This window comes from Diorhabda sublineata, chromosome 4 (assembly GCF_026230105.1).
Source record: "Diorhabda sublineata isolate icDioSubl1.1 chromosome 4, icDioSubl1.1, whole genome shotgun sequence".
In the NCBI taxonomy this organism is placed as follows: domain Eukaryota; kingdom Metazoa; phylum Arthropoda; class Insecta; order Coleoptera; family Chrysomelidae; genus Diorhabda; species Diorhabda sublineata.
Window position 1 is genome coordinate 10,465,322 of NC_079477.1, and position 17,176 is coordinate 10,482,497.

Sequence of the window (17,176 nt, forward strand, 5' to 3'; positions counted from 1 at the left end):
TAGAAAAAGTACAATATAAGAAACGTGAAAAATCCACCTTTTCATCTCATTTTTCGCCTTCGGTTCATGCCAACAACCTTCTGCGCGGGATAGAAATTTATATAATTTTTTTCACTTATTATACAATAAACCATTTTGAGGTTATGTTATTTGTAGTTTTATGACGTACATGAGTAGTCTGAATAACATTTAAATTGATTGGTTAATAAATGAGCCATTTTGTACTTGAAAATGTGTTAATCTGTTAATCAGATCAATTTTTAGATATAAATACCAAATATTTAAGTGGGTTTCAGTGCACAGTAACCTCATTACCACATTATGAATACAATTACTTCAGTATATACATTCTAATTTGATTAGGATGATGATATAACTAATTAATTCGAAGTATATCAACAGAAATCTGAATAGGAAATAATTATTTCATTCAGCTATATAGAAATTCTAATATTCAAACAAGCCGAATATCTTACGGTTTTGAAGCAAGTCTCTTCGCCCCTTTGAATAACAATCTATTGTTTGATTATTATTTGATTAACCAAAGGAGTACAAACATATAAATTTGTTGGGTCAACGTTTTCCATTAAAATGGCTCAAGAATTTCAGTTTCTATATCATAGTTTATTTTTGGGCGCAGAATTCGAAATAGTTCTCAGATTTTGTCGGTTAAAATAAACACATGGATTCAAATATTTACAAACATACATGGATTAATGTATTCACAGCATAATTTATATATTATGGAGTTTGGTAGAGTAGTCCCGATTAGAGTTCCGTCGTTCTTATCGATCTTGCCTAGTTTTCTCATCTTGTTCATTGGCATGGTAAACTGTAGATATTCATTTGATTTTACCAAAAACTAGTACAATTTTTATTCATCACTGTTATGTTAAAGAACATATTTTAAATTAAGTTTTACTTCTTGGACGATAAAATGTGATATAAGGATCTGAATAATTAAGTTTTTTCTAGTGATCTCGATGAAGCCACTTCGGCAGATTCTTCCGAAAAATTCTGTATCAATTTTCAAATTTGATGCTGTTTTGTATAATCTTTTGGCATTGTGGATTCTGTGGTACTTCGAAAAACACAGGGGGGGCACCAAAATTTACATACTATTTCCATGGAGAGCAAGAAATTTTCCCATAGTGTACCTCACTCCTAGCTTGTGGATGTGTGTAGACTTACAGAGTGCACTCAATTATTGTGAGCCTTCTTTTAACAAAAATTAGACGATAACTGAGACCTGCAAAAGCTAAAAGATATTTATGGGTTAACAAAGGGTTAATAAAGACGAAGAGCAACAACTACCAACAGTAGTTATTCATTTATACAGTTATTCATTATTAGAACAACATCACCTCAAAAAGAGGGTGGAAGGGGCTCAATTGACCTTGACACTGAAACTATGTGAATTGTATTACAGGACATCAGAAACTTCAGCTATACACCTCTAAACCTCGTCTCGCCAGAATCTGATGTCAAGTTAGTATTAGACACCGAGAAACAGGGACAATGGTCACAAATGGCAATACACGGTAGAGATCATAGTAATCTCTAGTTTCAAATATAAGTCACTGCCCCTTTTTGGCAAGTCTTCCTGCTTTCATGTCGCCTGATATATCCTGGTGATCTAGTAGCCATATTGTAAATGTACTATCTAGTTATGTTTCTATTGAAACAATTCTGGGTACACATATTTATTGCTAGCAGCTTGCATTTTGGTCCAAGGATGCCCAATCTAGCTACTTGAGCTAGCTTCTAAACATCTCTATGCTACAAAGATGCATTTCAATCTTGCAGAAAAATTTATTGACCTATGATTGATCGTTATTAATAACCACTTCGAATTGGATGTTTCTATTAATTATGCTGTATATTTGGACTATTACTTTATCACTGCTCTCTAACTTCATCGATTCTGGAAACAATAGATGACCAGTCAGATTTTCCGGCTTTAATTTGTTATCTCTTTCTTTCAATATAAGGTGAAAGCCGCGCCTCTAAGATTGTAGTAAGGCATGTTAACGTTAAGAAAATATTCATTTTATTATTTTTGATTAGTATAAGAACTGAAGACAATGAACCTGTATCTCAAAAATTACAAACGATCAAATAAATCTGGAGATATTTAGAATAATTTTGTTGAATTTTGGGATCAAATTTTTATATATTTTTATTTTGTTGACTCGTACGTTCTGCTAAAGAGATGTTTTTATTCTCCTACTTTCATCAATAATACGTGATTAGATTCTCCATTCGGGAAATTAACGATAGATTACTTTCTTTGAAATAGATATTGGATATGTTGTTTATAAAACGTTAGCTCACGAAGGCTTCCTATATAATGAGAGAAGTAATGAACTGATTTCGTTATATCTCGTTAAAAACAGAGAAAATAGAAACAGACAGAAAGCAATAGCATCCAATCAAGAGCATGGAACTTCAGTTGATGAGAATAATACGAGTCACGTCACCTGTCAACAGCAACAGTTGGAAGTCAAACAAATATTATTACATTTCTAAGAAGTGAGAAGTTTTATTCACTTTTACTTCCACTTCTCTTCGTAATGCGCTACTGAGATTTGATGTGCCAACGTTTTTGCACTTATATATATATAATTGCTAGTTTTATGAGAAATGCTATTCACGAATAACACAACGTAGGAAGGAAATCCTTATGCCAAGCTATTCATTTTGAATGTGTGCATTCAAATTAAATATCGATCCCACATTAACTGGATGTTGGGAACTTTTAAGTCAACACTAAATATTTTCTGAAAATAGTTATTGAATGTAGTTAGTTCTGTATTTTGTCAGGTATCAGAAGACAAATTAGAAGAATGATTCAAAATTCTAATGATATTTGTTCTAGCTACAGTTAGTATTTGTAAACTGGATTTCTTCGTTATAAAACAAGTTACTGATCTGAATCTCGAACCACGAAATGATTTGATGTAGGGAAAGACCACAGTTTGGCAGTAGATCAACACAATATAAAAAAAATTGGCAAGCAAGAAGTGACTTCCAACTGAGATTTCCAAATGTTGAGTTTATACCTCTTGTAGGTCCCAAAAATATCCCTCTTGCTCCCCCCCTTTCAAATTAAACTTGGATTGATGAAAAACTTTGTAAAGGTTTTGGATAGAGACAGTGATAGATTCAAATACTTTAGAGAAGTCTTTCCCCAGTTGAGTGACGCCAAATTAAAGGAAGGAATTTTTATTGGGCCACAAATAAAAAAATTGCTGGACAATGACAATTTTGCAAAAAACGAGGTTAGAGCATGAAATGCATTTGTTAGTGTAGTGAGGGGTTCTTGGGCAACAATATCCAAATTACCAACAGTTTTTTGACGAACTTCTAGACTCCTACAAATCCCTTGGTGCTTGAATGTCATCGAAAATTCATTTCCTCCAATCCCATTCGACATTTTTTCTCAAAAATTTGGGAGCTGTCAGTTATAAGCAGGGTGAAAGATATTAGAACAATGGAAATTTAATTCGGTATGAAGAACTATGGGATTCGGCCATGATGGGTGATTAGTGTTGCTTTTTAAAAAGAGAAAGTGCAACCCATCATAAAAGGAAAAAGTAGAGGTTATTGATATTTAAAGTGATGTTTTTTTAAAGTTTTTGTTTTTAATATTTTTGTATAATAATAAATATTAAGTATTTTACCAATGAATATTGTTTAATAAATGTAACTTAAAAATTTTACGTGTTACAATTATTTTTTTTCATATTTTTTTATTTGTATAGTCCATTTTATCACAATATTCTATTCATTATTATGTTTTTTTGTCGACCAGTGTTATTAGTGGACATCAGGAGATATCAACCATGACATAGATTATTGAAAATAAGTGAATTAATGATGCCCAATTCGAACAATTACTTGAATATATTATAATTGATATAGATTAACAAAAATTCCCACAATTTATGGGAAGAGAAATGAAGAAAAGGCTTAATAGTTTTTCGATTTTTTATAAAGTGAAATTGAATGTAGACAAAATCATTTAATGGGTGTAAATGAAGCCGCCTTAGCGATTGGTATTTCTAAAACAAGTTTAAATGATTATATTAAGGAGTGAGGTGAAATAAAACGATGTGTGTCTCATGGGTGTTTGGAAATGATATAGAACTAGAAACATTTGAATTTGCATCATTCGTGCTAGAATATGAGCCTTTCAACCATGTGATATTGGATAATATTATTATTGATAACCAACTCCAGAGGAAACATCTAATATTTTCAACATCGGCGAACACGATTTATAGTTGAACAATAAATCAATTAAATTTTTACTGACAATAAGCTCAAAAACTATTTTTTGAACAACGCTACCATTTTCAAGGATTGGTTGAAATTCTATGTTTTTGTTACTAATTGTAGATGACTATTCTTCCTAACCGAACATCATTTTACTTTATTTACCGAGTTACCTACAACTGGAAGCTGTTTAAAATTTTTGGAAAAATTCTAGATTAGAACCGTAGCGGTATAATGCCTGATTTTAGAGCCACAGGTACTTTTAATCCAAAAGTGATTCCAGACGCGTTTATTACTTTTGAAATGAAACAAGATACAGAGACCACACTACATAACTCAAGCAGTGTGAATAAAAATTTCTTACCGCCTTCAGCTCCGCCTAGTCAACTCAGGCAACTAAAAATGTATTTCGTTACATGCATCTGGCAAAATGTTGATGTTTCAATTGTTGATATTGACGCCATACTACGAAAGTTGTTCGAAAACGTTATTTTGCTAGTTTCCAACTTTCCAACAGTGGTTTAAAACAAAAGGTGCATAATTTGAATGCATTCGAAATGATTCACAAAGCATTATGATTCAGAAGAAGAAGAGAAAACCGTCAAATTAAATAGAAGAATGTGGTTAAAAGCAAAAAACCAATTGGCTTTGTACGAAAGTGAAGAATGGAATGAAGAGTGCATAGGGTGTGGCAAACATTATTAATTACTCGAAACAATTACTGAATAAAATGTATCAATTGCAGTCGATGGTTTCATAATGGATGTTAGAAATTTGCATCTCTTGAAAATAAAATTAAAATGAAAAAGAAAAGTACTAAAAAGTGATTTTGTTCATACTTTTCTATTTTATATAAATAAAAGTTGCAAAATTGAACTTTGAGCTCCATATCTTCCTGTCCAGTATCTGAGTATTCCAATAACGTGATTTGAGACTTGGTACATCCTGTGAAATCTGATATTCCCATCCATTTATTGGTCTACCTGGCAGTCTTTTCTTGTTTGGTCTCTATTTGGTAAATTTTTCTTATTCCCTGTCGTTTTTCCATTTTTCTAATGTGTGCGGACCATCATAATCTTTTTGTTTTAATTAATTCAATGTATTCTAGAATAACCAATTTCATATTTAAATATACTTACCCTGGATCCATTCGAACAAAATCTTGTACGCTAAGTTTAGGACCTGATTTTGAAGATTGTTTAGTGAGAGTGGGCTTTCTTTTAACATTAAAAGGCTTATGTGGATCCGAGAGCATGAGCAATCTATCTCTTAACTGCATTTCGTCTCGGCTCATTTTCCGAACTGCTTCGCGCACTATATGTCATTGGTCCAATCTGGTCCAGTTTTATGGTTCATCTGAAAAGATAAATAACTATCAGCATCATGAATTTCACTTAGATTGGTATACATCGAGTTGAATATTGGTTAGAATTTTATGATCAGTATCTCAGAACAAATGACTTTTACATTTATTTTTTGATTACCTGCTGAAGATAGCATTGATAGACATACAAGAGATTCGAAATTCGATAGACAATGACAGTAGAGTATTAAAATTGAATATTGCTGGGAAAACTATACTATAGCATCATATAATCCGATAATGAAGGGATCTGTATGAAGAAGAACCAGCTGTTCTCCTTTCATTTGCTGCTACAGTGACCACCAAATCTTGTTCGACTGCTTCTCACCCATTTTATTTCTATTAATTCCTTGATACATAAATAATTATGATGTCACTCACGTACAATATCATTTTATCAATATCTCGGAACTACCGATTGTGAAAACAAAGAACCATGAAAGTCGTAATATTGAAAAAATTAGGAAATATCAAAGCTAAGAGAAAGACATTGTTACTTGAAAATTAATAATGTGGAAACTTAATTTATGAAACTGTGGTAGGTACTCACGACTTACATTCAATAGACCTAGGTTCATCAGTTTTTAGAAGTAGAAACCTCAGTTTAATGATGACGTGCTGAGGGGCTTCTTTCACAGACTTCAGAAGTAAATCCAAACATCTCTGTTGTTTTTTACAATACAAAACATAGAAAATGCGTACGAGGAAGGTCCCACAAGTACCTGATCGGACGTAGAGATGACGGTAGTTGCTTGAAAAATACCACTGTAGTAGAAAGTATACAATCTCTACTGCATATATTTCAAGTTTTTTATTATTCATTATTTGTTTGGCAGCAATAAATAGTAAACGTTTTCAGTGAACATTGAAAAAAATGGTTATCGTTATTGGTACAATACTTTTATTTGAGAGGCATTAGCTCAACCAATATAAAAACTGAACTAGATTCTACTCTGAGCGAGACTGCTCCTTCGTTATCAACAGTAGAATAATGATCGTCGGCTGGAAGTGCGCGAGCTAGCAGGCACAGTAGGCATTTTGAAAAATGGGTCTATCGGTCCACACCCGAAACAAAAGAAAAATCAATACAATGGTCTGAAAAGAGAGAACCGGCTCCAAAGAAGGTAAAGACCGTTCCATCTGCAGGCATTTTCGTTGAATATCTTGAAAAAGAAAAACTATCAACTGCGAGTATTATGTGAACTTATTGCAACATTTGAACGATGAAATCAAGCAAAACAGCTGCATTTGGCTAAAAAGAAAGTGTTGTTTCATCAAGACAAAACAAAATTGATGAATTGCTACCACATGCGCTCTATTCGCCAAATTTAGCCTCCTCGGATTATTTTATGTTCCAATACTTGAGAAAATGTCTCGTTCATCAAATATTTTACAACAATGAAGAGTATCGAACTTATTGAACATCGCTGGGAAAAGTGTATGGAACCAAGAGGAGATTACGTTGAAAAATTAATTTATTTTTTCCCAAAATTCTTGTGTTTTCTTTGCTGGGCCAGGTAATTCTAGGACCATCCTCGTATTGCTAACGTGTCTCAAACCTTCATGGTTTCGTTGGGTACTTTAGGAGCACCAGCACGCTGCAAGGTTATATTAAGGCGTATCTGAATTTTCTAGTACGTTACCTAACCGTGTTAGTTTTGCATTTAGATTTCAATAGTTAGGTCGCCTTTCCCGAATTTAAAAAAAAAAACTGGACAAAAAGAGTATTCAATAAATAGAAAGTCATGGTCACATAAACAAGTTCATGGAAAATAAGAAGAACGTCGATTGCGCATGATATTCAGGGAATAAAACCTAGTCGATAGTTTATGGAGATGGATGAAAGAAAAAAAATACCTTATAACATATTGTAAATTTCAAATTAAATCTAGTTTTATATTTTATTATACATTGAAATAACAATTGTTTTTGTTCAACCCAAAAACAATCCAATGAGAATATACGAACGAATATTATGCTTTGTTTGAAATTGGACTTTTTTGTATGATGGAATTCGTAGAGTGATAAAATCGACGGCAATATAAAAACAGCGCTATGATAAAAACGTAATTGAATAAAAATCGGTAAAGTCGTTAACGTTTATGACAAGCACCTCTTATTTGATTGGAAAACTGATTGTTCATTCTTTTTATGAACTAGTAACATATATTTTACTATTCTTATGCTATTAGCGTTATCGTTTGTGCAGTTTAAATTTAGCTCATTGATTATCCTATAATATATTGATAAAATATTTCACATATTTCGTGAGATTAGAATGACGATATGAAGCTATATTTAAACTCTCAATGCCTTCAATTCATTGTACTTCTTTGGTACGTTATTCGTATGGGCTCAATAAAATATAGTCAAATTCATTGAACGTCAGGAAAATGATTGTCCATACTAATATACCAATTGGTAATTTAGGAATCTTAGGTGATTAATAAAAGAAACCGTGAAATATGAAGAAACCGTTTTTTCAGGAGGGTGGATGAATAAATAAGAAAAAGTAGTGAATCGAGATCATAAAGTGCAAATTTTCCTGCTGCATTCCAAGTATAATGGCTGGTCACATTTTATGCATTTATGATTTGTCTTCCTCTTCTTTGATGCTAACACTTGGAGCAGGCTTTCCTTTTATCTAGCTTGGTACTTGGCATGCAGCCATCTGGGTTTTGAGAATCCTCGTTCCCAACATATGCTTGTATGGTAACTCTGATGTCACGTGGTGTGTTGGGTATTTCCAACCGTCTGGTCATATGTGTTAGGTCTCGTACGAATAGGTATCTAATCACAAGAGGATAACATCGAAATGAAAGGTACAAGATGATGCACGGTACGACCGCTCACAACCCAACTGAAGGTTACAAATACCAATTGGCGGGAAACTATTGGACAGTTACTGAGCGGGAGAAAGTGGACGAACCATCAAGGATGCCAATATCGAAGAGCTAAAGTCTCAAAGACTTAATTGACCTCAGATCGTATTTTTTTATTGATTGAATGAAATATTTCCCTATATTTTCAGTATTAAAATCTGGACAAAACAACGCGTTTTGTGCATGAACGGAAAACATTTTGTGATTTGTTTCGACAGTTTATCAATCAACAGATGCTATTACTATCTATTACTATAACATATTCTCATTAGAAATAAATAGAGAATGTTTTATAGTATGTATATAGTGATATAAATCAGGAGATTAACAAATTAAAACAGATTATGAACTTCAAAGGACTAGAAATACAAAGGAAGAGAAAGAATTGAAATTCACATAATATTTTTAAGTTTTTATTTGAATAAAATGAGCTTATGTTCTTACAGGGTTTTCTAATATAATAATAATTGCTAGAAGTAGATGGACAGCTGCACTGGATTTTAAAATATGTGAAAAATAGGTTTTATACATGCATGAACTATATTGTTAAGCAAAATACTTGATTGCATACCACAATTGTAGGTGAGTTTATCAGGAAAATCACGGACCTTAGATCCAAAGTTAACTTAGAATAGTACCCAATATTGGTAGATAATCATGAATTTATCATGCTAATATTGGATTTCAGGACCAAAGGTAGCTTGTCTACACTCAATATCAATAGTACAATATTGTTAAGATATAATATATCTTATCTAAATCAAAAACTACTTGTTGTGAACATTCAAAAACCGACGAGGTGCTTTTGGAAAGTCCGTTTCTTATATCTTGTTCAATCATCTGTGAGAGAGGAAGTACTTGGCACGGTTTCGGTTGAGGATCAAACTACAACCCAACCAGTTCTTTGTCGCATTTTTCTATCAATAAACAATGGTTCACCCTATCAAAACGATTAAAAATATAATATTAATTATTACAATCAGTGCATCATATCTAAAGGAGATTATCTAGTAAGGGCCATATAGAAAGAAACAATATTTTTGTATGAAACTGTAAAATAATTCAATTTTTAGAGCATACGATGATATTTCCAATTTAATAGAATAAAAGATCGGTACCCAAATAATTCATTCATCAATCAGATTGTAACGTTTATTCAGACTCTTTCTTCATGGAGTGGAATAATAAGTATCTTACGTTCTTAATTTATTTACACACCATAGAATACACCTAACTAATAATAATATACTTACGAATATTACTTAAATATGGACTCATATCGTGAGCTTGTTCGTAACCGTATTATTTGAACGTTGAATTAATTATTATATAAATTGACACCAATTTTTTATTTACGACTATATTTGATACATGATACCTTAAAAATAGATCCATCATTTTCGAAATCTGCAATTTGCATAAAGTGTAATTCTGTTGGAAGACAAAAGCACTAATGACCATTATAAAAGCAACCCTAAAATTCTATAACTGACTTGACCTTTGTAGCCAGATATCAGTAGCTTCGTTTATGAAAGTATTTAGTTGTTTCTCTGATTTATCTTCAATCTCAAGTGAGTCCATTACTTATGTTGAGTATGCTTTTTAGGTTTTAGCATAGAGTAGAAATTCCATAGGAATGATTACTTATATTCAGTGCTAAAATATTCAAATACAACATTTTCTGTGAACTTAAAGCTTTATTGCTACACCAATTTTGAAAATTTTAGTATATACATATTTGTTTTTGGATATTTAGGGCTATAAATTGTTCATGATAAAATGAACTACTCAACTAGTTTCTGGTTTTACAATAATCGTTTTCCTTCCTGTTGATCTTGAACAAAAGTATAAAGCCATCCAAGATCGATCCTTGGATGTTGACCGTCCACGTGCCCCCCCTCACCAAATTTTCACTACCACTTAACGATAACATGAACTCATCTACCCGTCTAAAAATAAAAAAGGGACATATTAATAAAAAAACCAAAAGTTCATTTTTTAGCTGTCTAGATTATAATAGTGGAAAAATACAAGAAGGTAGAAAAAAATATAACCTTTCAAACAAGATAGATATTCCGTAAAAGAAATAGATAACAACAGTTTTCATTTGAAATATACAATGTACTAAGAACTAAGAAACAAATTCATCAATAATTTCTGTGAGATAATTTTTTCGGAAAATTAGAATTCTATATGGATAATATCCAAATTTGTGAAGGTTTCTTTCTTGTGTCATATTTTTTCATAAGTAATCCACCGACTGTACTGTCTTTAATTCAGGTTTCTCCGATCATGAAGCAGTGATAACAAAATTTTCGGTAAAATCCAATACTAAAAATGCCTCTGGCAAATTATGCCGTAACTTTTCGGCAAAAAGTTAACAAAACTTCAAGCACAGTTGTCAAACAACTGACTAGTACATGTTCTCTGGTGATGTGGACTTCGAATTTTCTAGATTCATACGAACATTAACTAGTCTCGCATCCAATTCTTTTCCCTTCAGACGTATTATAAATAAGCAAAATAAATCCTGGTCCAATAAAGGTTTACTTATATTTGTAAAGAACATACGATCTTTATCTCACCTAAGGAAATTCTCGAATAGTGTCTTCTTCAAAAATTACGTGAAACTATTCGGAAAAATTTATCATAAGACAATAAAAACTGCCAAAGAGATTTATTATAATAGAAGCCTCGCCAATTCTCGTAATGTTTCTAAAGAATCATGGTCCATTGTGAATGACCTAAGAAATGCTTCTGCATAATCTCTATTTCACCTGATAACCTCAATAATTCGTGAATGGAGCCAAAAATTTATTAAATTCTATAACTCCTTCTCATGACCCGCTTTCAGATCTCCCTGATGCTAATTCTAACTTACACAAATTCTTCTTTATGCCCGTTGTTTTAGCAGAGCTTCGCAGTACAATGAATAATAAATAAATAAATAAATACTCAACTGGAACTTATAGACTTACATTAAAAATGTTTTCGAGTCTGTCCTATTGCAAATTAAATCACCTTACCACTTTAATTAACCTTTCATTTCAAAATGGTTCTTTTCCCAATTACTTTAAGATGGTTATAATTATACCTCTGCATAAAGGAGGAGGTAAGAATCAATAACCGAATTATCGCCCAATTGCACTCCTTCTCACGTTATCTGAGATCATAGAAAATTTGATCAAAAAGAGGCTTTTATGATTATAAAATACTACCCATCAATTTGTACATAATGTGTACTCTAGCCTAAACAGCCATCACTCTACTGCAACAACTTTTTGCGATTTTTCTAAAGCTTTCGATTGTGTTGATCATATTTTAATAAAAAAATTGCAGTACTCCGATTTCAGGGGAATACCTCGCGCTTGGTTTAAGTTATAGCTTACCAACAGAAGTCAGCTTGTAAGGGTTGATAAAACGACGTCATCTTCCAAGCCAATCGAATGTGGGGCTCAGTACTAGGCCCTATTTTGTTTCTTCTGTTTATAAACCACATCGTCTATCTAGACATCAGTGGTAAAATATGTCTATTTGCAGACGACATTAGTTTCTCTTGGAGCAAACCTGATCTAACGGCACTTCATAAGACCATATCTACGGATCTAATCACCCTTAAATCATGGTGTGATTCTAATCTTCTCTGTCTCAACGTTTTTAAAACCAGTTTTATCATATAAAAATACATTGCTGCATTTTTTATTAAATGTAAATATGTAAAATTCTTAGCGCTTGTTGTGGACAATTCCTTGAAATGGGAATTACATAATTATTGCCGCCTCATCTAAAAAATTAAGTTCCTCCTGTTTTACGCTGAGATCAGTTTCCACAGAATTGAACCTCTTTCACGGGCTTTTATGCCCTTATTGAGTCGTATCTCCGATATGCCCTTCCCTTCTGGGGTACGTGTGATGCGACTCAATTTGAGCGAATCTTTAAACTACAGAAGAGAGCTGTTAAATATTAACTTGGACTAAACAAAAGGGTTCACTGCAAAAATTTCTTTAAAAGATTAAAATTTCTGATTCTTCCTTCCTTATTCATCTTTGAATCCGTTTGCCTAATTCGTAAGCACGGTTCTCCAATTTCAGAAAGATCGTTGCAAGGCTATCCACTTAGGAACGCGGAGTACAGCATGTTCAAAAATAGTTAAGGGCTCAATATTTTACAATGCAAAAAAATGCACAATCACACTATATTTAATTCTTGACATGCTGCATACTGGTTTAATATTGCTATAGACTAGTACTAATAATTACCTATTACTATTACCTATAATTTTGTTACTCATTGTGATTTTATTTTATTTGTATCTTTATTTATTACTTATTTTTATGTTTGTGAGAATCCGTGGATGGTGGAGTAATACCCAGGACAGGAAAAAGTTGAGAAAAATAGCGGAAAAAGCCAAAACATGCAATGAACTTTAGTTTAAAAAAGAAAATGGTTAGAACGTGGATTGACTCACGATAATAAATGAGTCTAAGGGCTCTTAATTAAGCGGTTACTATTCCTATTGAAATTAGGCTCGTATATAATTTCAATAATCTCCTATTTATTATGGTGAGTTATAGCAGTGAGTTGTAACGCATGTTGTTGAATAATTCATATATAATTCAATAGGATTGAATGAAATTAAAAACAGTATGGACACTGACAAAAAAGTTTCTGAATTGACAAACAATTGTGAGCTCATAAGTAAAAACGGTGTTGATAATAGTCCGACAACTTATACCTCTAAATAAATATATGTTGCTTTTATGTCTCGATTTTGTTATTAACAATGTTCTTTTGAATGTATTCTGGTTTATAACTTGGGGCTTAAGCATTAATTGACTTGATCTAACGGGAAAAACGAAATTTAAACAGTTGCTTTTGTACAAAAACGAATGTTGGGGTAGCCAATTTGACGAAGAAAATTACATCACAAATTACAAAATTACAAAGTCAGATTATTTCGGCTGTTTTCACTGCAAGCTCATGCCACTTTGATTCTATGATCACTAACAGGAACTTGATTCGATTTATCAATATTCAATTTACTCACAATTTACAATTAAATAATTGCTTTCCATTATAGATTAGTTTGTAATGTTGAAACGAACATTCGTTCAATGAAATAATCGGAAGAAATCTAAAATATTTATTATGATTAGCTCACAGCATACTGTGAAAAATAATAGACGTGACTTGGATAAAGATTGTTGTCAAGAATTTAGACAATTCGAATCCAGTATAATAATCAAGTAAAGTAGAAGTACGAAAAATGTATGTTAAGAAACATCACACAGTTACGTCGAGAACAAAACTTTTATTTTATTAGATATATAAAAATAATAATTTATCTAACAATTTCCAAAAGTGCAGAAATTTATAAGGAAGTGATAGAATGTATCTATTCTTATTTGGAGGACTACAAAAATTATCAAATAATTTCGATCGTTGAACTGATAAACAGGGTTTTGAAAAAGCGCTTATAATACTTATTTCCACTACAAAATTAAATTCTACTGATTCACATATTTTTAGTAATCTTGGTAAGAAATAAAGTGCCGTCAAAGAGAACGTGCGCCTGGAAATCTTCAGATCAAATAATAAATGAAATGTTTATTATATTTTCGATTTTTGACAGTAGCGAATCACAGTGTTGTACGCAATTCATTATTAACCATTAAAATTCATTGAGAATGATGGTTATTTGGTGAAATTGTTCAGATTTAGAAGTCCCATATCAAAGAGTTATTTTAAATTTTTTAGAGTGCCTACGATTAACACATGAAAATCAGACGGTGTTATTATGAGGATTGAACATTGAACAAGAAGGGGATATTATAGATCTTATATACTAAAACGGAGGAATATTTTCGAGAACTGATAAAATTTGACGATACGACCAAATATGTTCGAATTCGAAAAATAGTGTATGACTTTTATACAGCCAATTTAGTGCTTTCATATCACTATGAATGGTTAGAAACACTTCGGTGTGTTTTAATAGAGAATGTTTTAAACATAAGAAACTTGACAATAGAATGGTTGTTAAGAAATCATGTCCTATAGTCAAACTTCCACAGGAAATATAGGGTATTCGGAAAAACATAGTTTGATACACACGACTTAGTTAAATATAGCGAGGTTGATAATTTTGATAATTGTATTGTGTGTCAAGAGATGGATGGCTAATTTTTTTGCAGCATTAGCGAATGGGAAGGTGTATTGTGCCGAAATGTGTTAGTGAATCAACATTATTTTGACCATTTTTTATAATAATCACTAAAAATTACAATTTTGGAAACCTAAGACACTGTCATGCTGGTTTTGTACCAAATGCATTACTTTTATTAGTGAAAACACTCCACAATTCTATGCGAATTACCACGCAGATATGATCGCGACATTATTTGAAATATGGTTCATCGATCAGCTCCCACCAAACATTTCGCCTAAATATGTTATGACTAAGATATCATAATATTAAAATTTATGAAAACTAGGAACATAAATAGTCCTAAAACGATTCCCACAAAAAGGAATTGTTACGAATTGTAAACATAATTTGAAAAACGAGTATGTTTGATAGCATTTGCAAACTCATGAGCATTAGATTCGGTTTGATCCCTATAAATGTGTGTTTAATCCTACAGAAATGGTTTGGAGAAAATTGGAAACGAACAAACGCAAATATAATAGTTTACCTAGTTTAAATGCGGTAGTGAGTGAAAACATACGTCGAGTTTCACAATGATGCATAAACAATTTGTGTTGAATGCGTAATAAAGAAAGAAAATGAATATTTTATTCTACCACCCGTAACGCGAATAATAACTTATCTCCAACATTTCTAGTCTTGCTTCTCAGATAATACTGTGGTAAGCTTTTTTTAATATCTTATACATATATATAATTCTACTGTATGTGCGTATGTCACTGAAATCTTACTAAACGGCTGAACCGATTTGAATGACTTTTTGTATGCGTTTAGGGGGCTTAGATTCACAAATCAGCCCGGCAGATGGTGCTGCAGTCGGTATCTAGGTTATTTATCTATACTGCAACTAAACGGCTGGATCGATTTAAATCATTTCTTGAGAATGAATTGAAGTGGGAGCCTGAATGATTGAAATTCACAAATTAGTCTGGGAGATGACGCTGCAGTTGGTATCTGGGTTATTCATCTATATTGCAACTAAACGGCTGGAAAATTTACATTTCGTAAATCAACGCGGTAGGTGGTGTTGTATTTTTATGTGCAAACGAGTGGATCGAAAAATGTGGAACTATCGCCCTTTAAAAAAATTAAATTGTAAGCAGATAAAGAACCATTAAATTTCAAGTGAAAACTGTTATTTTTATTGTTCGACAATTTTTACAATTTACTAAACATATAGTATAATTACTTTATTGAGTTTAAAAGAGGAAAACAATCAAAGATGTAGATTTTAGGCCATATTTCTGATTTATGGGTTATAGTTGGTTTCTCCAACCTCCAAATCGCTGGTAATCTCTTCAAATTTGTCATCAATTGGCCAGTCACAAATTTCTTCAAAAAATCTTCGATGCTCGCCTAGAATGTAGGCTCTCAGTTTCATATCTTCCACCTTTGTAGTTTTTATTAGCCCTCGACCTTGGTCAGCCTTAATAGAAGGTGGGGAGGGAGTATCTGCTTTTGTCTCAGCCAATAAAAAGTTGTGATGAGTAATATCATTTATTGTAGGGTATATTAACATCCTTATAACTTATATTCATAAACGAACATAAAGAGAGTACTAATCTGAAAGTACATTTTATGCTTTTTATCTATGTTTTTTCCTTTTGTTTCTTGTGATATACACGATTTTTTGTAGAGCCTCTTTGGCCATTTCTTGAAATCCAAAACTATGTCAGATGATGTGACCTCATGAACAGTGAACTTATTAAACTGTGATGAGTTTTACAAAATAATGTCAGTTATTTCATTTCATCAAAAATGCAGTCATGTTTCTCTAAAGCCTTAGATATTATTACGAAATCCCTGTCACACGGGAGGAAACTATGGCCACGAAAAGGGAAATACTGAGTGACCTTCTGGAAACCACCTGAATCTGTCAGATATAACCAGAACCTTGACATCGTTTGGTTTTTTTATGGCCTGAATAGTTAACACTAAAAAGTCGAAGCTCAGTGTATTGGCTTGGTACTTGGTATTCATTAAGAAAAGAGCAAAATTCTGATTTGATCCATTTCCACTCTTGATAAAATCGCCCTTTTAACCCCTTGACTTACCCCTGATTCATTTATAACTATCATTCTCCGAGCAATCGGTCAACATTGAAAATGGAACAAAACCATTACATGGATACTCACAATGCATCAAACTGTCAGAAAATGTCTGTAAAATGAAATAATAAATAATAATAAATACGAAAGATGCTTTGCACTCTAATATCCCGTTGAATTTTTGAATTCACTGGATTTAACAGGAACACCACCACATAACTTGCGATTAAAAATTGGTTCACATATCTTTTTTCTTCTGAATTTAAATGCATCTAAATCATACAACAGTATAAAATAAGTTATAAAAAAATTATAGGCAATGTTCTTGAAGCCACAATTGTGAACCGCAAATTTGAAGGTGAAATTGTTCTACTGCCACGAATCCCAATGAACCCTT

The 17,176-nt window shown here is 32.2% G+C and overlaps 1 protein-coding gene across 1 annotated transcript in view; it reads right to left on the reverse strand.

Annotated features, from left to right (window-relative positions):
• Positions 1-17,176, reverse strand: part of LOC130442988 (serine/arginine repetitive matrix protein 1-like) — a 137,494-nt gene that overhangs the window by 57,890 nt on the left and 62,428 nt on the right. The window contains exon 2 of the mRNA XM_056777418.1: positions 5,418-5,634. Within this exon, the coding sequence (XP_056633396.1) occupies positions 5,418-5,572 (155 nt within the window). The 5' untranslated portion in view covers positions 5,573-5,634. The remainder of the gene's footprint in view (positions 1-5,417; positions 5,635-17,176) is intronic.